Raw genomic sequence first — 23,549 nt, 5'->3', positions numbered from 1 at the left:
CTATCACAGGCTTTATTCAATTAAATGCGATTGGGAGGGGGGAAAATCACTTAAAACACCCTTCTCAAGTCAAAACACAGTAATTGATTCTCACTGTTCGATGTTAAAATGCGTTCGGAGACTCGAGGACTGATTACCGGCCCGATTTGGATGGCGTCTAGTTCAAGAAGGTTCTGGAGGAAAATCCAGCGACGAAAATCCACCCGTGTGCTTAGTTGAACCAGCGGAGGTAAAGTAAGGATAGGGGTTCTGTGCATCAGATCGTGTTCTCCGCAGCCATGTGTGAACGTTCGTATATTAACACTGGCCACTTTTTAAATGTGTTCTTAGAGGAAATGGGGGAATCTCAGGTGTCTGGTATTTTTAGATTGACATTTTCAGTGCACACACAAGCACAGTGGGGCACATTGTAACGGGAGAGCAGATCAGTGCTGGACCACTGCGCAGTAATGTGTGTGTGTGTGTGTGTGGTCTTGTGCAGGTCTCCTTTAAGTGGCTGGTCCAGCAGTTCGCAGGATGTGCCAGTGCGGGACATGGATTACTTCAGTTTCCTTTTCTCAACACTGACAGGTACACACACACACACACACTTGAATATAAATTGCAATGAGCTTTTTGGGTAACGTTACAGTGACAAAAAGTAAATCGAGTCCACATGCATACTCTGCTCACTTCAGTTCATCATTTCTATTCTTATAGTCTCACGTATCAAGTTCTTTCCTCTTCTTTAAAGGGGAACAGAGGGCAATATATAGAGTAAATATAACAATAAAACACACATTAACGAACCTTATTCAAGACTTACAAAAGTTTTTTGTTCTAAGGTTGGAAAGTTATAGTGTTTTGAAAGTAGCTCGAGCAAACTGTTTCCGCAGTTTGAACAGCCCGCCATGATATTAATTTTATCCAATCAGAATGCACGTTCATTTTCTCTGCGTAACACTCATGACGTATGTATGTGCCCAGTTGTGTTGGCTCACTGAGGTTGGGAATAGCACGTGTGAAATACCTGTTTCTGCCTCTTGCGACGATTTCGCAAGTCCACGGGTGGCGCCTATCTCATTGCAGCAAATAAATTCTGCTGGACTCGTGAGCAACTCCACGTTACGTTTTCCGCACGAGCACCACGCCGTGTCACCTGCACGCGGACACTCTGCCCCACGCTCGCCATGCCCATGGTCAGCATCAGTCTCATCCTCGCCGTCATCCGAGCTTTCTTCTCTTATTTCATCACCGGAGTCGAGAGTACCTCTCCTAGGTTCAAACTGGTACCCTTCTAAGCCATAGCCTGCTTGCAGTGTGTCTTGCGGGATCTCTTCGTATGATTCGACAGAGCTGTCGCTTTCACTTGATGCGCCCGACGCCATGATTACACGCTTATCTCCTCTATTTCGGAGAGTTCCGCTAGTGCAGTGGGTAGCGCTGACGTCACGGTCTTTTAAAAATGGCGACTCTTGTGCGGTTTAGCGTATAAAGTATTATATTTACAATTACCAAGATATTTCGTTGTTTTCTAGTATATAAATTTGATAGAATACTTAAAAAATATGTTACTTTGTCACATCAGCAACTGTGTATATATTATATTTGGTACCCCTTTAACTTTTTTAATTTCATCTTTATTTTTTCTTTATTGACCCTTAAGGGTTAATAATGTTAATAATAGCAAGAACTTTGTGTTACGTATTTCATAGTGACTGGATGTTAGAAACGGTTTTGACACCCATTATGGTTTCTAGCTGAAAAAAGGCAAATGTAGCTTGTAGAATTTGTCAATCTGTGTATAAAGTCTCACTATGATGCGCACGCTCTCTCTCTCTCTCTCTCTCTCTCTCTCTCTCTCTCTCTCTCTCTCTCTCTCAGTCTCCAGAACTGATTTGAAGCCAAAGTATTAATAGTTTAACATGTGTTATTTGACCATGTGTTACCAGTGATAAAGGAACATTTTGTAGTAATGTGAAACTTGACGCACTCAACGTCTTTACTGCGTAAGTTTCTTTTTAAATTTGGCAGGGGATATAGAAACGGGTTCCGTCCATCCAGTCACATTTTCGTTTCTGGGCCATATCTTTTTAAAACTACTGATGATATCTTCATGAAACTTTGCATACATATCAAGCAACATGTGAACTGGTGCCTTTTGCCATTTTGTATTTTCAGAAAAAAAAAAAAGTATTTTTCAAATTTTTACATTAAAAAATAGATTTTGACTTAGTTTTTAAGATCAACGTTTGTTTCCGGAGCATATATCCAAAACTATTTATGATACTGATTTGAAACTTGGTATACATGTTAACAAGGTGATCTAGATGTGCCTTTCCATACTAAGAAATTTGAGAAATTAAAATTTTTCATGTTTCCATGGAAACAATTTCAGACTTACTCTGTGTCCGAAATCGCTCCCTACTCACTATATAGGGCACTATAGAAGAAACCTTTATTTTGTCACATGCACACTTCAAGTACAGTGAAATTCATCCTCTGCATTTAACCCATCTGAAGCAGTGAACACATGCGCACACCCAGAGCAGTGGGCAGCCACACCAGAGCGCCCGGGGAGCAGTCAGGGGTTCGGTACCTCGCTGAAGGGCACCTCAGCCCAAGGCCGCCCCACGTCAACCTAACTGCATGTCTTTGGACTATATAGTGCGGACGCCACTTTGTAGTGCTGTCTGAAACCTTAGTGAGGATTATTTACACCCTATAGAGTGCACTCAAAGTATCCCACAATGCATCATGAAAAGTAGTGTACAACTGATGGTCACTAACCAAGCAATATATCTCATCATGCATTGCGCATGGATTAAAGTTTTCCGTCGCTACGACGGATTTCCGTCAACTGGGAGCGCTAAAGGTCAATAATGAGATTGATGCAGATCCGAGGAAAAAAAAAAGGGTGGAGGGTAGGCCCATACGGTAGGTCTGACACCGACGTGATTTAGAACTTAACCAAGCTGCTGTGATTGCCTGTTGTTGAACCCTTTCTTGTGCTATGTTTGAGTATATGTAAAGGAATAAGTTGTTGCGCTAGATAGGCATAAATAAATAAATCCAGCCTCCGCTACTGTCTAGTCCCGGGGAGGCTCGGCGGAGGCAGCGAGCCGCGGTGCTCGGCTTGAGTTTCATTTCTATCGGTGGCTCCAGCCCGACTTTGCACGCTCGTAACTTGGCCAGGGGAGGTCCCCAAACTTGGCAGCCAGCGACCTCTGCCCTCTCCCCAACGAACCAGCGCTGCCAGGGCGGGCCAGCCCCGCGCCTCGGGACGCGATTCATCCCGAGGCGAGCCGCGGCGCTCCGCATCAGTTTCCTTTTAACGGCAGCTCCACTGATGAAACAATTTGGCTGTCCTACTACTAGGCAACTACTTGCCTACTACTAATACTAGGCCTATTGTAGCAGTAATAACAATAATGATATTTGCCTATTGAAAGGTGGTAAAAAATCTAAACAGCCCTGTTGAAGACCTATTAAGCCTTTTGTAGGTTAAACAGGCTTCGGCAGACAACATTCTGGAAAGGCTGTGTTTTTCTTTGGTTTGATTAGCCTACGATTTAATCTTTAAACATTATGGTTTCAGCAGTTCGCTTAAACAGTGGAGGCTGCAGAGTCGGGCTGCAAGATTTCCCGACACTTGTTTAAGATGCCAAACTTCATAGTAAGGAGAAAATAATTCCACAGTATTTAGTGCCTCGTCAGTCTCAAAAATTAATAGTGAAGGACCAACGCGAATTAAGTCCCAAAAAAACATCTCGCAGGCCTATATTTTACATTTTCAAAAAAGTCCGGAATTGGAAGTCAGTCAGTGGAGTGTAATGAAGTGTCTTTCACTAAAGCCTTGGTCACAACCGGCCGTACGTGCTCCTACGGCCGGTCTACGTGCAAGAAACGCACGGAGGGCGCGCGTGTGACGTGCTGATTTTCAAGCCGTAGACTGGCCGCAGACCGGCCGCAGAGGTTCTTTGTCATGTCAAACAAACTCTACGGGCGCTTATGTTTTTTTCAGGTTGCAAGACAAACTTGCGGCCAACGCGCGTCTTTCTCCACGAACAAAAAAAACGCAGCGATTTGGGAAATGCCAAAAATCGCACAGCCAAAAAATCATACATCCGGTTGTGACCTAGGCTTAAGCACAAAAGGTCAGAAAACAGTGCCAATACTCCGAAGCTCAAAATTCAGGAAAGTGGCTCCGGTGTCGCAAGTGCACAAGAACAGTTATTTGAAAGTTAACCTAATGAATTTGTGCGTGCACGTGCGATTTCATGAAGAACCGGGACAATTGGCATTTGGTGACAGATTCACACCTCTGACTCATTATATTCGCGTGCGCCCTCTCGCCCACTGTTGCTTCGTTTTCCCGATTTACACGAGTGTCTGAAGATGGAATTTTCAGAAATCTCCACTCTGCCCAGAGCTTGCGAAAGTAGCTGTTTTCAGTGACTGAAACCTCCGTATACAGTACCAGTCAAAAGTTTGGAAACACCTTCAAATTCAATGTTTTTATTTTTAATTTTTTTTTCCTACATTTGTAAATTAATACTGAAGTCATCCAGACTATTCAGCAACACGTAAGGAATCATTTAGTAAACTTTAAAATGTTAATCAAACCAAAATACGTTTTAGATTTTAGATTCTTCAAAGTAGGCACCTTTTGCTTTGATTACTGTACAGCTTTGCACACTCTTGACATTCTCTCAATCAGCTTCATGAGGTAATCACTCAAAATGGTTTTCCAACAGTCTTGAAGGAGTTCCCAGAGGTGCTGAGCACTCGTTGGCTGCTTTGCCTTCACTCTGCGGTCCAACTCATCCCAAACTTTTTCGGACTGACTGACCTTCATTTCTTAAAGTAATGGACTGTCGTTTTTCTTTACTTAGTTGAGTAGTTCTTGGCATAATGTGGATTAGAACAGTACTCAGATAGGGCCATTCACTGTATACTAACTCTACCTCTTCACAACACAACTGATGGTCTCAAACACATTAAGAGGTCAAGAAATTCAAGAAATTAACTCTTGACCAGGCACAGCTGTAAACTGAAAGTCATTCCAGGTGACTACTTCATAAAGCTGACTGAGAAAATGCCAAGATGTGCAAAGCTGTCATCTAAGCAAAAGGTGCCACTTTGAAGAATCTAAAATATAAAACATATTCTGGTTTCATTAACACTTTTTTTTTTTTTTTTTTTTTACCAAATAATTCCATATATCTCGTCTCGTCTTCTTCCGCTTTATCCGGGACCGGGTCGCGGAGGCAGCAGTCTAAGCAGGGAAGCCCAAACTTCCCTTTCCCCAGACACCTCGGCCAGCTCCTCGGGAAGAATACCGAGGCGTTCCCAGGCCAGCCGAGAGACATAGTCCCTCCAGCGTGTCCTGGGTCTTCCCCGGGGCCTCCTCCCGGGGGGACATGCCTGGAACACCTCCCCAGGGAGGCGTCCAGGAGGCATCCGAAAAAGATGCCCGAGCCACCTCAGCTGGTTCCTCTCGATGTGGAGCAGCAGCGGCTCTACTCCGAGCTCCTCCCGAGTGACTGTGCTTCTCACCCCATCTCTAAGGGAGCGCCCAGCCACCCTGCGAAGGAAACTCATTTCGGCCGCTTGTATCCGCGATCTTGTCCTTTCGGTCATTACCCAAAGCTCATGACCATAGGTGAGAGTCGGAACGTGGAGTGGAGGAGTTTAAGTATCACCTAATTCCATATATATTTCTTCATAATGTCGATGACTTTAATATTAATCTACAATTCAGAAAATTTTAAAATAATGAAAAACCACTGAATTAGAGGCGTTTCCAAACTTTTGACTGGTACTGGTGTGAATGAGAGGTGCAGCCGAATAAATAAATATGCGTCTTTTTTATCTGGCTACATGTAGGCTATCACTGCGCAAAGCCTCTAATGTTGAAATGGTAGTAATATTTGTTGAAATAATAGTAGGCTAATTTCCACATTAATTGGTAAAATGGCACAAGGGATGTGATGGGGGGGATGGCCGTTTTATAAGGGGGATGATTTGAGATTTTTATTTCAGAAGGGGGATGCCTCCCCCCACATCCCCCCTCAACTCGAGTACTGCGTATAAGGCCACTGACATAGGCCCTTCGATCTCCATCACAAGAGCGCGTCAGGTTACTTTCGGTTTTGCCAGCATGGACGCGCTTCTTTTAAATGAAGGCACAGATGTGTCAGACATTGACAAAACGGTAAAGAATAAGTGGCGATGGGCTTGGCGAAATGAAATGGGCAATAATGGTAAGCTCCTGCTGCTCTGCCAAGGAAAAAGAAACAAAAACAGGCATCAGGTGTTGCCAAACTAGATGCCTTTGGCTTCACTGCGAAGAAGCAGAAAAAATGAACTTTCACTTTACTTTTCTTGTTTCCTGGCTTTATTTCAACAGATTTTCCTATTTTTCTTTCTGTTCCACTCTTTTGAAAGCATGGTTCAAGTTCGACTGCACTTGCACTTTTCTCTTAACCACTGTTGTGCATTACTAAAGTATTGTTGAAATAAATTTGCACTTTGCGCTGAAAACTTGATGTTTCATCATTTATAGCCAGTAATGACAATGGTCAAGTCTTGCCTTAGCTTTAGTCATTGTTAAAATTATGTAAATGTACTATAAGTAGGGGCCGAGGGGATAATGGACAACACGGCGTTTAAAATTTGACGCATCGCTGACGTGGTAGGGGCCAACGACATGGAGCTTTTTTTTTTTCAGTCAGCTGAATTTTTTTTTTTTTGCTTTAATCCATGATTGCGGTCGTGTTGAAAGAAATCAAATTAAAAGTCTCAAATTTGATTTAATAAAAGGCAGCGGCAAAGAAGAAAGTATTCAACCTTGATTTAAAAGAACTGAAAGATGCAGGTACTTTGTATTTATTAATGTGGGAAATACGCTCAGTATAATATGGATTTATCACAAAAATACACGTATGTATTTATTATTTTGAAAACCCACCAGCCGCCTGATCTGACACGTTTTTAATTGTGCGACAGTAATGACGTAAATACCAGCTCGACGGACTAGTGTCCGAAAGCATTTTTTCATTTTACCAATGAGCTCACTATATAGTCCTCTATATAGTAATTCCCTATATAGGGAGTAGGGAGCGAATGAGTGATTTTGGACACAGACTTAGTCTCTCAGGTTAGTTTTAGGGGTAGGTTTTGTTTCTGGAGCAGAACTTGAAAACTATGAGTGGCGTGGTCTTGAAAGTTGGTATATGTGTTGATTTAAGTAATGTATATGCGCCTTTTGATACTAAGAAATGTGAGAAAATTTAATTTTTAGCTCACCTGGACCAAAGGTCCGGTGGGTTTATGCCATGGGCTGCTGAGGTCGGTGTAAAGAGGTGGGGTTGGTTTCCTGCAGCAGAACTTGAAAAATGTGACAAATAATATCTTGAAACTTGGTATATAATTGGTGTATAGGGCGGGGGATATAGATGACACTGTCTTCTTGTTCCATTTTGTCTTATTACGGTCATTTATATGCTATACAGTGTGAACTAAGAGAGTACAGGAACGTCATACACACAACTACATAATATTCAATTAGTGTCCCTGTGTAGGATAAGACTAGTGTTATTTATAAATAAAACCCTATGTAGAGTAACTGTTGTGGTTGCACTTTTTTTAAAGGAACAGTCCACCGTATTTCCATAATGAAATATGCTCTTATCTGAATTGAGACGAGCTGCTCCGTACCTGTCCGAGCTTTGCGCGACCTCCCAGTCAGTCAGACGCGGTCAGACGCGCTGTCACTCCTGTTAGCAATGTAGCTAGGCTCAGCATGGCCAATGGTATTTTTTGGGGCTGTAGTTAGATGCGACCAAACTCTTCCGCGTTTTTCCTGTTTACATAGGTTTATATGACCAGTGACATGAAACAAGTTCAGTTACACAAATTGAAACGTAGCGATTTTCTATGCTATGGAAAGTCCGCACTATAATGACAGGCGTACTAACACCTTCTGCGCGCTTTGGCAGCGCATTGATATCCGAGCTCCGTATCAATGCGCTGCCGAAGCGCGCAGAAGGTGTTAGTGCGCCTGTCATTATAGTGCGGACTTTCCATAGCATAGAAAATCGCTACGTTTCAATTTGTGTAACTGAACTTGTTTCATGTCACTGGTCATATAAACCTATGTAAACAGGAAAAACACGGAAGAGTTTGGTCGCATCTAACTACAGCCCCAAAAAATACCATTGGCCATGCTGAGCCTAGCTACATTGCTAACAGGAGTGACAGCGTGTCTGACCGCGTCTGACTGACTGGGAGGTCGCGCAAAGCTCGGACAGGTACGGAGCAGCTCGTCTCAATTCAGATAAGAGCATATTTCATTATGGAAATACGGTGGACTGTTCCTTTAATTCACCATATTAATTTTGTAATCCTGGTTTGGGACGCCCCGTGATCCCCCAACCCCAATTTTACTCTCAAAACAGTCTCCATTCTCCATGGCTTGGTTTCCATAAGGTTTTAAGGACCTTCTTCCTTTGGGATTTCTGGTTCATGTTGATATGATTGCATCACTTACTTGCTGCAGATCTCCTCTTCTAACACCCTCCTAAAATGTGCTCTATTGGATTCAGATCTGGTGACTGGGGAAACCTCTGAGGTCCACTCCCTGAGGTCCACATGGTGATGTTCATAGAGGCAATGTGAGACCACTTGTGGTTTCTGATAAGATGTTTCATCATCTTGGAAGCAGGCTTGTAGTACTCGAGTCCGACTTGTGACTTGACTTGGACTTGAGCACTGATGACTCGGACTCGTGCATTAACTGCATTCGGACTCGTAAACTGGAGATGAAGACTCGGATCTTTTTCTTTATTTTTTGTAACATGCCATAATAATTTGGCATAAGGTATTTATATCTACAATAATTTTTATACTAATTTCATGCAAGAGAATGCACATTCACCTGTTCCTACATCATGTTCAGGAACAAACTAACGTTAATGGTGCTAGAATGCCTGGAGAGAAGCCCCTAGGATTGTCCGCTTTGCTGATACAGACTTCTTGTGCAGTGGGAAAAAAATGCACTGCTATGTGTTCCATATGTAGAAGAACTATCGAGGAGACGATGGGGACGACCTCGAACTTCAATCGTCATTTGGCAAGACTCCACCCAGAGAAGGAAGTGACACGCTGTGTTCATTGCTCTGTTGATAGCGGAGTTTGCTTGCTGACCGATGAACTAGCTAGTGTTAACCCTCTCATGTTATTTGTCCTGTTGATAGTGGGCAGGGCTTGCTGAGCGATGAACAAGCTTTTTAGTAGTGCTGTCAAGCAATTAAAATATTTAATCGCGATTAATGTCGCGACTGTCATAGTTAACTCGCGATTAATCGCAATTTAATCGCACATTTTTGTCACATGAAAAACCATTGTAATTCTCTTATCAGCATAAAAACGTGAATAGGCTTGCTTTGTATTGCAAAGCATAACACGTCTTGACACAGCCACTGCAAAGTGAAACCTAAGCCGAGCACCGGCGCGGGGCTAGCAAAAGAACCATGAGTGAAGTGATTTACTGCTTGAGTTAGTCTACAACTCAGAGAGACAGGTTACACAGTGACGGTAGGCTTGACATGCTTGATTATAATATAAAGTACACTATTAAGTTTAAGTTGTTCGTTGATAAATATTGCATTGAATCTGATCTTTACTGATTCAGCTCACTTAACACATTTTGTACTTTTACACTTTCTGCCTGTTGATGCGTCGCGCTGTCCAATCAAAGGCGGCCAAATTTGCATATTACAGGAAGGATTTCTGGGATAGCATTGAGTTTACAGTTCAGAGGGATCTGGCTTCTTTAGACGCTGTCTTCTTAAAACTGAATAAATATTTAAAAAGAGCCAAATGAGCCAGTCTTTTGAACGGCTCTTTTCAAAGAACGGATCACAAAGATGCGGATCCCATCAAAGAGCCATAAATCCCATCTCTACTAGCGTGCCCTGCCCGCGCTTGTTCTTGGGGGGGGGGCAGAGGACTCTGGCTGTGCGGGGCGTGGCATTACAGTCTAGCTGCTATCGGTTTTCTAAGCAAAGTCTCTGTTGCAAGTTCCTGGCAGTTTCAAAAGCTTATGAAAAACCTACATCATGTCACAGAGCATTAATCTCGCGATTAAAAAAATTATCGCCGTTAAAATTGAGTCAAGTTAACGCGTTAATAACGCGACATTTTTGACAGCACTACTTTTTAGCTGTAGCCTATTAATTAAAATGGGGCAGTCAAGTGGTAACGTTAGTCCAGCACAGTAGCAGAGACTATTTCACATAAAGGCAGCAACAGTCACCGTCAAATGGTGCAGTTGGAGTCTTGTTTTCGGACTCGTAGTGGACTCAACTCGGACTCAACTCAAAATCTGGACTCGGACTTGAGGTTTAGTGACTCGAACACAACACTGGCTGGAAGTAGATCTCATGAGATGGGCAAATTGTAGCCATAAAGGAATGCACCGATACTCAAAAAGGCTGTGACATTCAAACAGTGCTCAACTGGTATTAAGGAGCCCAAACATGAAGTGGAACCCATTCCCCACAACATTACACCACCCCCACCAGGGTGAACTGTTGACGCAAGGCAGTTGGCTCCATGGATTTGTGCAGCCGTCAGCATGTTGCAGGAGTAACGGAGATTTATCAGACAACGTTTTAGGTGATCTTGTGCTCACTATGGCCTCTGCGTTCCTGCTCTTGGCTCTCAGTAACGTAACCTGATGTGACCTTCTGTTCTTGTAGTCCATCCACCTGAAGGTTCAATCAATGTGTTCTGCTTTCTGAGATGCTTTCCTGCTCAACACGGTTGTAAAGAGTAGTTATTTGAGTTACCATAGCCTTCTGTCGGCTTGAACCAGTCTCCTCGATCTACTCTGGGCTGTCCTTCTTTTGTGACCGTTACCTCCTCCCCACAAAATTGCACATTTTAGAGTCTCATTTTTTTTCGTCACCATGCCAGTGCTCCCAAAAGTTACTCTTAAGATATTTAAATTTGGTAGTCGAGCAGTGCAGGTTTGAGGCTGCTCACTCTTTCTGCTTCTCAGGTTTCTCATCTGAGAGACTGAGGACCCTACAGCAGGCAGATGATGAAGGTTTGCTGCCCTCGTCAGCCCTCTCACCCCTCAGCGTGTTCTCCACACCACTCGAGCAGTTCACGCACCACTGGGACGTGGTCGAGGTGAGATTTCTTTTCTCTCTCCTCTCTCTCTCTCTGTAGTCAAGGCTCAGTTGTTTCTCATCTGTGCCAGCTCGGCATGCTTAAACGGCCATGATGACTGACACACACACACACACTTTACCTCCTGACCCATAAGTAGGCATAATAGAGTCTATACCAGGTGCCTCCTTCTTTCAAGGCTTGTCAATCAACCCCTTATTTTAGCTGTTATCAAATAAAAAGGACCATCCATAGTTCGTATTACACACACACACACACACACACACACACATGAGTGATGTAGCCCCCCCAGAGAGCAGGCACTGGGGGTGTTGGAAGGGAGGGGGTTTATCATGGTGAACCGGCTCCATATTTCAATAAGGGCTGGTTATCGGAGCGCCGCTGGCTAAGGCGAAATGCTAATGCCAGCCAGCGGACACCATCAGCGGCTGACATTTTACACGGAAATTAAAACCTGACAAAAAGCATGCCCTCCGGCTAGGTTCTCGCTTTCCCTCTCTAACAGCTCCTTCTACATCTCTCACTCACTCATACACACACACACACACGCGCGCGCGCACACACACGGGGCTTGATAATTCCTCAGTACAATTTCAGACAAACTTTCATTTCGATGTCTGGGTCAATCAGTGATTCTGTGCATGGCTGTAGCGGCTCGCGTCACCACGGATACTGTAATGAGAGGTGATGCCAACAGGTGAGGCTGATGGGGAATAATAAGGTCTAATGAGGGAAAGAGTCATCCTACACACACACACACACACACACACACAAAATACACTTTCACTGTCAATGTCAATTAATCCAAGTTGAGATATGGCCTCGTATTATCTGTCTCTCTCTGACCATTTTGGCCAAATTTTTTTTGTAAAAGTAGGAGAAAAATATCATATTAGTTCAAACAAAGTAAGTCATGATCAATACAGAATCCTCTTCCGATACTTTCGATTATGAGCCTCTGCACTAATCATGTTCATGTCATCAGAGTTAGGAAAATCTTCGGACATCCTTGTTCTTGTAGTCTTTGCTTTTGTAACATTTAGAAAACGCTGAATTTTCTGAACAGCCCATGGCATCATGTCTCATCTCATCTCATTATCTCTAGCCGCTTTATCCTTCTACAGGGTCGCAGGCAAGCTGGAGCCTATCCCAGCTGACTACGGGCGAAAGGCGGGGTACACCCTGGACAAGTCGCCAGGTCATCACAGGGCTGACACATAGACACAGACAACCATTCACACTCACATTCACACCTACGCTCAATTTAGAGTCACCAGTTAACCTAACCTGCATGTCTTTGGACTGTGGGGGAAACCGGAGCACCCGGAGGAAACCCACGCGGACACGGGGAGAACATGCAAACTCCACACAGAAAGGCCCTCGCCGGCCACGGGGCTCGAACCCGGACCTTCTTGCTGTGAGGCGACAGCGCTAACCACTACACCACCGTGCCGCCCGGCATCATGTCAGGAACCGAAAATCTTTTTGTTTACCTAACGCTTCCGGTCATTCACCGGGTTTCCGTTACAGTTTTGCGCAATATAGACACGATATTTAAAAACTTTTGACAAATCACAACTGTTAATGGTTTGTGTTTCCGTTGAATGATGCTAGGTGATTTAAAGCTGGGTTTTCTCCTCTCACGATAGCTCTTACAGATCGCTCTTCCTTTTTTTCCCAAAAAGTAGACTTTCTATTTGTCTTGTCATGTCATGTCATGGGACCTTAAAAATGTGTTTCCATTAGGGCTGTTGAGCAAGTCAAGTATTTAATCGTGATTAATCGCATGATTGTCCGTAGTTAACTCACGATTAATCTAACTTTTTTTTTTAAAGATCTGTTCTAAATGTATCTTAAAGGGATACTTTTCAACTTTTTATGGAGTGGGTGTGGACAAATCTGCTTGCTTTATGCAGATGTATGTGGCCAGAGCAGGAAGGATAAGGCTGGACACAGCAGAAATTTATTTTTGTGGCCATTTTATTCCCCCACTGCATTTAAAAAGTAAAGCAGCGTTCATTTTATAATTTTGGCACACAGCTCATAAAGATGTCCGTCCATCCATCCATCCATTATCCGTAACCGCTTATCCTGTGCAGGGTCGCGGGCAAGCTGGAGTCTATCCCAGCTGACTATGGGCAAGAGGCGGGGTACACCCTGGACAAGTCTCCAGGTCATCACAGGGCTGATACATAGAGACACACAACCATTCACACTCACATTCACACCTACGGTCAATTTAGAGCCACCAATTAGCCGAACCTGCATGTCTTTGGACTGTGGGGGAAACCGGAGCACCCGGAGGAAACCCACGCAAACTCTGCACAGACAGGCCCTCGTCAGCCACTGGGCTTGAACCCAGGACCTTCTTGCTGTGAGGTGACAGTGCCGCTCCGCTCATAAAGATGTTTTCCAGTAAAATGCAAGAACTCACGGGTAAATATACAGAACATTTCAGGAGCAAAAACTGCTTTTATAAACACTTTTACATCATGCGCACCTTTCTCAGAATAAAACAAACTCACTCCAGTGTTCAGCCTGCGCACTTAGACTTACTCACACTCTCTCTCACACACACACACACGTGCGCGCATGTTTTTATTTACTACTGAGGACCAAATGCCCCCAAAAGGATAGTAAAATATGAGAATTTCAACCTTACAGGGACATTTGGACGGTCCCCACAAGGAAATTGCTGTTGTGTGTTTTTATTTATTTTTAACTCTTTACCCCTTAAAGCAGTTGCTACAGCCACCCTTGTATATGTATGTACTGTTCACCCTTAGAACATACACTACCGTTCAAAAGTTTGGGGTCACCCAGACAATTTTGTGTTTTTCCATGAAAAGTCACACTTTTATTTACCACCATAAGTTGTAAAATGAATAGAAAATATAGTCAAGACATTTTTCTGGCCATTTTGAGCATTTAATCGACCCCACAAATGTGATGCTCCAGAAACTCAACCTGCTCAAAGGAAGGTCAGTTTTATAGCTTCTCTAAAGAGCTCAACTGTTTTCAGCGGTGCTAACATGATTGTACAAGGGTTTTTTAATCATCCATTAAGGCCAATTTATGCTGACAACCCAGTCCTCGCAGATAGCGTCGCAGACAGCGTCTGCGTAGCCCCCCCCACCTTCGCAGACGCTCTGCGCACACCTCCCAAAAATTGTGACCACCGCAGACAGCCTCGCAGACAAGAGGGCTCTGATTGGTCCACTCTACATCCGCTGTACACGCACTTCCGCTTCCCTACTTTCCCGGTTTGGTTTGTTTTCACGACCGCCATTTTTAAAAACACGAGCGAAGATGGAGCAGCACGAAGAGCGGTTGATTGAGGAAGTGAGGAAGTACGTACATCTATACAACTCCAGTTCTAGTCATTATAAGTAACCGGAGGATAAACACTCCACTAACCACACCCACCAACTACTCCTAGCGATTTCGCGACTTCACGCCCCTTTGCGTTGTGGCGGTGAATAACATCGCGCACGCCTATTACTCCCCGCTCAACGATAAATTACAACTGTCTGCGAAAAGCTATCTGCGAAAGCCTTGTCGCAAGAGCATGCAGAGGCCTTTAGCCTTCTGAGGTAAAACCATTAGAACACTGGAGTGAGAGTTGCTGGAAATGGGCCTCTATACACCTATGGAGATATTGCACCAAAAACCAGACATTTGCAGCTAGAATAGTCATTTACCACATTAGCAATGTATAGAGTGGATTTCTGATTAGTTTAAAGTGATCTTCATTGAAAAGAACAGTGCTTTTCTTTCAAAAATAAGGACATTTCAAAGTGACCCCAAACTTTTGAACGGTAGTGTATTTACAAAAAAAAAAGTCTAAAGACAAGATTTTGACAAGGCATCATATGTCATCATTATGGGGTAAAGAGTTAAACAAAAATTGAAAAAAATAAGAGCCAAAAAGTTTCCTTTTCATTACTAGGGTTAGGTACAGGCACAACAATAATTAACTGCAATAATAATTGTCAATGGAAGGTCCTCACAAGGATAGTGATACAAGTGCATGCGCGCGCACACACACACACACACACACACACACACCTGGACCTTAACACGTTGCCTTTTCTCCTCTCTGGACCATCAAAAGCATATAAAAAATGCACATGTTCTATGTAAACAGTCAGAATGCAACAATATAAGTTGATTTTGTACACAAGTCCGATCATTGCCTTATTTTTGTATTACACTTCCTATTTTTCACTACTTTTTTATTTTGTACTATACTGGGTGTGTTTTGCTTATTTTTGCTTTTATTTTGCGCTATATTGCCTTTACAGGTAGTCGTCGACTTACAACCGCATTTGGTTACGACTGACCGGTCGTAAACCGATCTGGTCGTAAGTCGGCCTATGTTAAATGAACGCAAGTATATTGTGATGTGTAATGATATTGTAATCATCTTAAAGTCTTATTTTATCAACATTTTCTTATTTCATTACCTTGGCTCATTATTTGGTTTGAGTCAAACACTGCATACTACACTGCGTACAGTACAATTCGTTTAATATGTGCAAAACAAAAAATACGAAATACAGGTGTGAAAAATAGAAAACATTTTAGTTTGAAACATACCAAAATACAAATGTAAAACATAGCAAAATACAAAATTTAGTGACCGCTGGCATCACTGGTGCTTGGCTGTGGGTCGTCTACGTCATCATCAGCTGTTGCAGCGCTCGGGCTGGCGGGAGGATTTGCTCGTTTCATAAAGCAGGAGCTGGGGCGGAAACTGTATGACAGAGTGCGCGAGGGAGTGCGAGAGAGACTGCGCATGTGCCTGGAGCTGGGGCGGAAACTGTATGACAGAGTGCGCGAGGGAGTGCGAGAGAGACTGCGCATGTGCCTGGAGCTGGGGCGGAAACTGTATGACGGAGTGCGAGAGAGACTGCGCATGTGCCTGGAGCTGGGGCGGAAACTGTATGACGGAGTGCGCGAGGGAGCGCGAGAGAGACTGCGCATGTGCCTGGAGCTGGGGCGGAAACTGTATGACGGAGTGCGCGAGGGAGTGCGAGAGAGACTGCGCATGTGCCTGGAGCTGGGGTGGAAATTGTTGTACGCGGCGAGAGGCGCTGCCAGGAACTGGGGCGGAAACTGTCGTACGCTCAGCTAGCTCAGCTGGGAAACACTTGCCAGTCATAACCAGACGGTCGTAAAGTCGATCGGTCGTAAGTCGCATAGGTCGTAAGTCGACGACTACCTGTACTTTGTATTATTTCTTCCGCCTATTTATTTATTTGTAATTGGCATTCATGGTGGACAGCAAACTAAGAATTTCATTGTGCAAGAGGATATATCCGTACTGTGCATATGACAAAATCACTTTTGAACTTGAACTTGAGAAGTGCATTTTATCATGACTTACACTGACCAGCTACTCGCTACATCACTCGCTCACACTGTCACATCCTGATTTCCCAAACTACAGAGGGATGGGCACAGAACGTGCATGCGTTAATCGCACGTTAAATAAATAAATAATTTACAAAAATTTCTGGTGTCAAAAAGAAATTGCGTTAACGCGTTACCACCACATTAACTTCTGCATCCATAGTTTCCATTTCAAGTTTGCTAAATATTGCTGTATTGAATCATCTGACATACCACTTCATATGAGCAGAAACGTTTAAGATATTGGAGAGGGGTTTTTTTTGGGGGGGGGGTGGGATTCATGTTTCCATTTCTCAGTTTTTAGTTTGCAGTTTTAAATTGCACATTAAGCAGTTTAACACACACACACACACACACACACACACACACACAGCTACGGTTTAATAGTTTAATATGTAAATGGTACAGTTTAGCCTTTCATGTGAATGTTAAGTAAGGCTCGTCAATATGATGATATCAGTATCCTGATCAAATACGTCACAGTACATTTTCCTGAAACATTGCAGATATCTTTTTTCTTTCCTCCTTTTTAAGTTTTAATGCTAGTTACAAAATTGGAAGCAGCTGATTTAAATTTAAGTGTTTATTCTGAAAGTTTAAAAAAAAAAATTTAATTTTCAGCATTTAATTTATTTTTTGCAGAGACTAAATTAAGGTATCCACAAACTCACTTTTATTTATTTATTTATTTATTTATTTTACAGGGTGTTTCAAAAAATGTGATACTATTTGAGATGTAAATATCCCAGAAACTACGTAGTTGAGGCAAATGAAACTAACAGGCTTAATGTTGAGCAATATAAGATTTATTCTGCAAAATTTGAACGAGAAATTCAAATTATGCGGATTCCATGAACGATTTCACAAGTTTTCAATATGCATGCCGCCTGACACACACACACACACACACACACACACACACACACACACACACACACACACACACACACACACACACAGCCTTCCTCTTTGAACTTTTAGTGCCGTGTCCAAATCTGCATTGCAGTTGGTGCATTTTTAGAGAATTCTCTCATAAATGCACACTGCACAGTCTTGTTGGACTGTGTTCGAGCGTACTCTAACACACAAAACACCTTTTCTTTTCCAGTGAATGGCATTTCTATACCTAAAAAGATAAAAACAAAAAACATTAAACATAAAATTTTGACCTGTTTCCACACATGCTGTTAAAATTTGAGGTCAGTTGAACGAGAATTGGCAAAGTTATTAGATTATGAAAATTTTTTGAAACACCCTGTATTTTAGTTCATTTTATTTTACAGGAATATAATGTAATATTACTGTTTTCCTGGTAGTGTTTATGAGTAAACCTAAATATCATGATCCATGTTGGTGTTGATATATTTTCGTCACATCACCCAACCCATTAGTGTATTCTAAAAGAAAAGGCTTTGACACATTAAAAAAAAAGTCAGTTACTGCGAGCACCCTTTTAGCTTCACTGTCAGTTTACCATAATGTGTACATTCCTTATAATTTTCACAAACACCTTTTATATATTTTAAAAAAAAAAAGTTTTGCACCATTTCCAACTCTTAAGCGTGTTAATTAGATGCCGGGATTTAAAAATATACCTGTGTGTGTGTGTGTGTCTCTCTCTGCTGGGTGTTCACTACTTTATTGGCAATCAGGTGTCTCCGATCTAAATTGTGTGTAATGTGTGTTAACACGGTTAGTTTGATTAATGTCAGATAATAACCTGCTCTGAATGACATTCCCATCTGCCTTCATCTGTTTAATCCAATCCTCTCTAATTCTATTAGCACTATTTGATTTCAGCTCGTACGACACACACACAAGCACACATGCAGGCGTGCGCACTCACACGCTCGCTCACTCACACACCTTATTTATTGTTTGTGCTCGTAAAATTTCAGCTGAAACAACAACGTGCTGTCGCTAATCTGCTAATCTGTCCAGCGTCAACATCCATTACCACTAACAGCTATCAGTGGTTAGGTAACCCTTTACAGCCTGTCAGTGTGCATGTGTGTGTGTGTGTGTGTCTTCTTTTAAAAGCCTTTTTTTTTTTTAAAGCATTTTATCTCATCCTAAATGTGTGTGCACTCAGGTTTAATCAGTTGTGACGTGCAGGTTTTTGCCTCATATCCGGCAATAAAAATGATCAGGACATATTTTCATTTTATTATGATTACAAGTAGCTGTTGTTATAATGAGCTTATATTATGTGTAGTATAGTAATAGCGTTTTTTTTTTTTAAGCATAAAGTCATATCAGTTGAAAATTCATTTGAAAAGAACCCAAAGCAAGAGGTCAAAATTTGAAGAGTTCAGGAGCAATTCCATTTTTCTTCTTTTCAGTAAGTGTCTGTCTGTCTTGTTTGTTTGTTTGTTTGTTTGTTTTCCAATCTCCGAGAGAACTGGTGATTTCATATAGTGACGACCTGAATTGATATGCAATAAATAATTGTCATGATCCGCAAAATCAAACTTTATTAAAAGCAAAACTAAAAGGGCGGGTTTTTTTTTTTCTCTCCCCCCCACATCTAAAATTAAAAGTAAACAGATGAACGCTCAACAGCCATGCTGGAGACGATGTAACCACATGGATCCAGACCACACACACCTTTTGTATCCCACAATGCCTTGTGCAAACAGGGAAAGCCCACCACGTGATGCATGACGTAGTTTCTTGTATTGCGTCACAGTGAATCAAGAAAATATAGCGGAGAATTTAGGGCCACGTGGCCTTAAATTCGTTAATTGTTCTATTTAAAAAAAAAAAAGCTAATAAAACTGGAAGTCTGTGATTCGAATTCAGTAGGTTTTGGTCCACTAAACAGAAATAATTGTGCGTCAGGGAAAATTCTTTGTATGACCTACACTTGAAAAATCTGAAAGGCAGTCTACCTTTTAACCAGAGCCCATAGATCATGTAATAATCCTGTAATACAGGTAGTAGTAGTAATCAGATGAGATGGTTTTGTTATCTATAGTATAGACCTGGAGAATTAATCGGCCAGTGTCTATGAGCGGTGAGATTACAGTGGAGCAGCGGAGTGGTCTTACTTTTTCACCTGGGACTCAGTGACCGTTATATAAAGTTTTTTTATCCTTATAAAGTTTCAGCACTATTGTAGAAATGGGAGTACTAGGTGATTATATCCTCAGAGTCACCGATACTGGGTCTGCATCCCAAACTGCATACTACTGTACTAAAAAGTTTCTCAGTGCACCATCGGTGTCCTTACTATTAGTGCACATTATGTGGTTTGGAACACAGCCTTGGATTGTATCTGAACATGTTTTACTTGGCATTCACAGCAGTGTCATTAAACTGCACAGCAGAAAAGGATGTTCTTCTGTAAGGAGCTTGGATTAGGATTTTTGTACCAGACGGTGAATTGCACGTTATGAGAAAGGAACTGTGATCAGTAGGAATGTAGTGATTCACCCAATTCATGGTTCGATTCGATTCACAGTATTGGGTTCGCGATTCGATTTTTCCGTTATGCTTTCGAGAGGAAAAAAAATTAAATGATGCATTTTTTGGTAACAGAACTGTCAGCGTTTATTTTCCTATTAATCAACTTAAATATTAATTTTGTTAAATAAAAAGAAAAACTTTTGTTTACTTTCTTAATAACCAACAATAATTATTTACCCAGATTTGTAAAGATTGGAGTAAAATATAAACTATTAACTGAAAAAATTCCTTTTATTAAAAATGGAAAAACATTTTTTAATAACATATAGGCCTTTTGGTAATAAACTTTTTTTGTTTCAGTTTTGTTTAAATTTGTCCTACTGTCATTTTCTTCTCCTTTCTTTAGCTATCAACATTCTGTAAAAATAGAGCTCCGATTTCTTGTTAAATCTATTCACACAACAGCTCGTTCCTATTTTAGATCTGTTTCTGTGTGTGTGTTTTCACAGCATTAGAGCTGTGTTACTTCCATCTAGGGTGAAGTAACGTGCATTTCCGCTATTGTATGTTATTGTAGCCTCTGCTGTCTAAACAGTGCAGTTTCAGCTAGGAAAAACTAAGAAATTACGCAGCCTGATAATAATTGCGATTTTTTTTTTCATTGATTCAGATAATCAGGCTTTCGTCTAAACCGGGGAACAGGGGCGCTGCGCCCCCTTACTCTCAGCGTGCGCCCCCTTACCGAAATGCCGATTGAACCCCAAGTCACACTTGGGCCATGCACTTGTATGCTACTGCACAACATGCAATCTTTCTCAAAACGATCTTTTCTCCGTGAAAACATCCCAGCAACACCACGTGACAATGTGTCTGATCATCAAATACGTTATAATTACTCCAAAAATATTCCAATCAGGGCGGCACGGTGGTGTAGTGGTTAGCGCTGTCGCCTCACAGCAAGAAGGTCCTGGGTTCGAGCCCCGGGGCCGGCGAGGGCCTTTCTGTGTGGAGTTTGCATGTTCTCCCCGTGTCCGCGTGGGTTTCCTCCGGGTGCTCCGGTTTCCCCCACAGTCCAAAGACATGCAGGTTAGGTTAACTGGTGACTCTAAATTGACCGTAGGTGTGAATGTGAGTGTGAATGGTTGTCTGTGTCTATGTGTCAGCCCTGTGATGACCTGGCGACTTGTCCAGGGTGTACCCCGCCTTTCGCCTGTAGTCAGCTGGGATAGGCTCCAGCTTGCCTGCGACCCTGTAGAAGGATAAAGCGGCTAGAGATAATGAGATGAGATGAGATATTCCAATCACAGTAGATACACCGCCAGACGGTGCAAAAACAATCCGAATTGGCGTTTTCCAGACTGAGGCGCCATGTTGTTTAGTTGTTTACTTGTCGCGGCTGCTCTCGGGAGATTTGACATGGGTTGCATACAAGGTCAGCTGACTTGTAGAGCGAGATTTCTCGAGACTGAATGACCTTTCACCCACCGGCATGGGAGCTTTTGACAGAAGTAGTTCGTGAGTTGTTTTTGTTGACACTTGGGCATTTAAAGATGTCATCCCGCGGCATGAAACGGAAGAAAACCAAAGACTTCTTTCTTTTTCAATGTTGACAGACAATTTGTTACAATTTCCCTCTCGGATAGCCTCAGAATGTCCCATTGTAGCCTCAATTTTTCAAAGGCTTCGCACGGTGGAGGGGGGGACGGACAACCGGCAACATCCCCCCCCCCCCCCCCCCCCCCCCCCCGCTCCCTCGCCATGGTGAGCGCCCTCATACTAAATTTTTCATTTTTCTAGAAAAAACCCTAGATAATCATAAATTTGTATCGTGATTTATCACAGCACAATATATCATTACATCCCTAGTGGTCAGATGAAATCAAACTCCATCTCGTCACTCATACACGCCATGATCTCTTGTAAAGATTACTGATGTAATGAATTCAGTAGCTTTCAATAAGTTGGTGAACCAACCATAGTTACAAATCGACTTGTTGAGAAATTTGGTAAATAAACACAGTGTTTTGCATTGACCGTCACTCAGTGTCTGGATTTGAACCAGACTGAAAACAAGGTCCGAATCGAAGAAAGTCATCGAGATACGCAAACCTGAGAATATAACGAGTTTAAAATATTCTGCATGGAGGAGATCGTTCTACAACCATGTGTCTCCAACTTTGTAAGAATTACAGGAAGATTAATTAAGTTAATTGAAAAAATAAGTAAATTTTGAAAAAAAGGTATTTCAAAAAATTGCACTACATGTTATTTTTATCCGCCGCCACGAAGTACGCAGGGGGATATAGGAATGGAGTCTGTCTGTCCGTTTCAATCTGGACAAGTTTCCTCAGAAACAACATACAGTTGTGGTCAGAAGTTTACATACAGTGACATGAATGTCATCTTGGATATGAATGTCATGGCAATGTTTGGGCTTTGAGTAATTTCTTGAACTCTTCTTTTTCTGTGGCAGGATGTACAGCATACATCTTTAATTAAAAAAAACACTAGAATTTGGTGCATAAGTTTTAATTTTCTTTGGGTTTTCTGAGATCAACACAGGGTCAGAATTATACATACACGTTCAAAAATTTACATATGCTCACTTAATTATTAATTCAGAGGTGCTGAAACTTCCAAAATGTCTCTTATCTTGCCAAGACCGAGGTCGCTTAACTTCCTGTTAGTGATCATGATTGACTACAGCTGGTAGCTTCTCTGTGCCTTCATAAAAAGGGTTTGTTTACAACATTCATTGGATTGACCAACACACAGTAAAATGGGAAAGTCCAAGGAGCTCAGTGCAGATCTGAGAAAGAGAATCGCAGATGTACGCAACTCCGGAATGTCTGTTGGAGCCATTTCTAAACAACTGCAAATTTCACGATCAGTTCAAACAATTGTATCCAAGTTATTGTGAGGTGTAGTCACTTTGCCAAGCCACTTTGCTTCAAGAAAAACCCAAACTGGCACCCTCAGCTGAAAGGAAATTGGTTTGGATGGTCAGGAACAACCTGGGAACCACCATGGCACAGCCCTGCCATGAACTGGAAGCTGATGGATCACTGTTTACAATTCAGATCACCATGGACTAAGAGACTGTTTTCCAAGAAATAACCCCCTGCTCCAAAATTGACACCTTCAAGCTTAACTAAAGTTTGAAGCTGACCACACAGACAAAGAAGAAGCCTTCTGGAGGAAAGCTGTATGGTCAGATGAGACAAAGATTGAGTTGTTTGGCCACAGTGACCACCATGTACAGAGGGACACTGTACCAGCTGGTGGTGGTGGTGGTGGTGGTAGGATCATCATGCTCTGGGGCTGTTGTGCTGACAGTGGAACTGGTTCATTGCACAAAGTGGATGGAATAATGAAGAAGGAGGACTATCTCAGAATTATTCAGCATAAACCATCAGAAACTTGAACATGACTTGGGACTTACAACAGGACAATGAACCCAAACACGCATCAGAGCTGGTTGTGGAGGATAAAGCGGGCTAGCATTAAGTTTAAAACAAGTCCTGACTTCAACCCTATTGAAAAGT

General features: G+C 42.3%; 1 protein-coding gene across 2 annotated transcripts in view; it reads left to right on the top strand.

Annotated features, from left to right (window-relative positions):
- tex10 (testis expressed 10) overlaps window positions 1-23,549 on the top strand; it is an 85,416-nt gene that overhangs the window by 42,341 nt on the left and 19,526 nt on the right. For both annotated transcript variants that reach the window (XM_060900180.1, XM_060900181.1), the window contains exons 11-12: window positions 482-570; window positions 11,048-11,181. In XM_060900180.1, coding sequence (XP_060756163.1) covers window positions 482-570; window positions 11,048-11,181 — 223 coding nt within the window. The remainder of the gene's footprint in view (window positions 1-481; window positions 571-11,047; window positions 11,182-23,549) is intronic.

This window comes from Neoarius graeffei, chromosome 19 (genome assembly GCF_027579695.1).
Source record: "Neoarius graeffei isolate fNeoGra1 chromosome 19, fNeoGra1.pri, whole genome shotgun sequence".
In the NCBI taxonomy this organism is placed as follows: Eukaryota; Metazoa; Chordata; class Actinopteri; order Siluriformes; family Ariidae; genus Neoarius; species Neoarius graeffei.
Note: the sequence above shows the minus strand (reverse complement) of the source record. Positions and strands in the feature narration are given on the sequence as shown.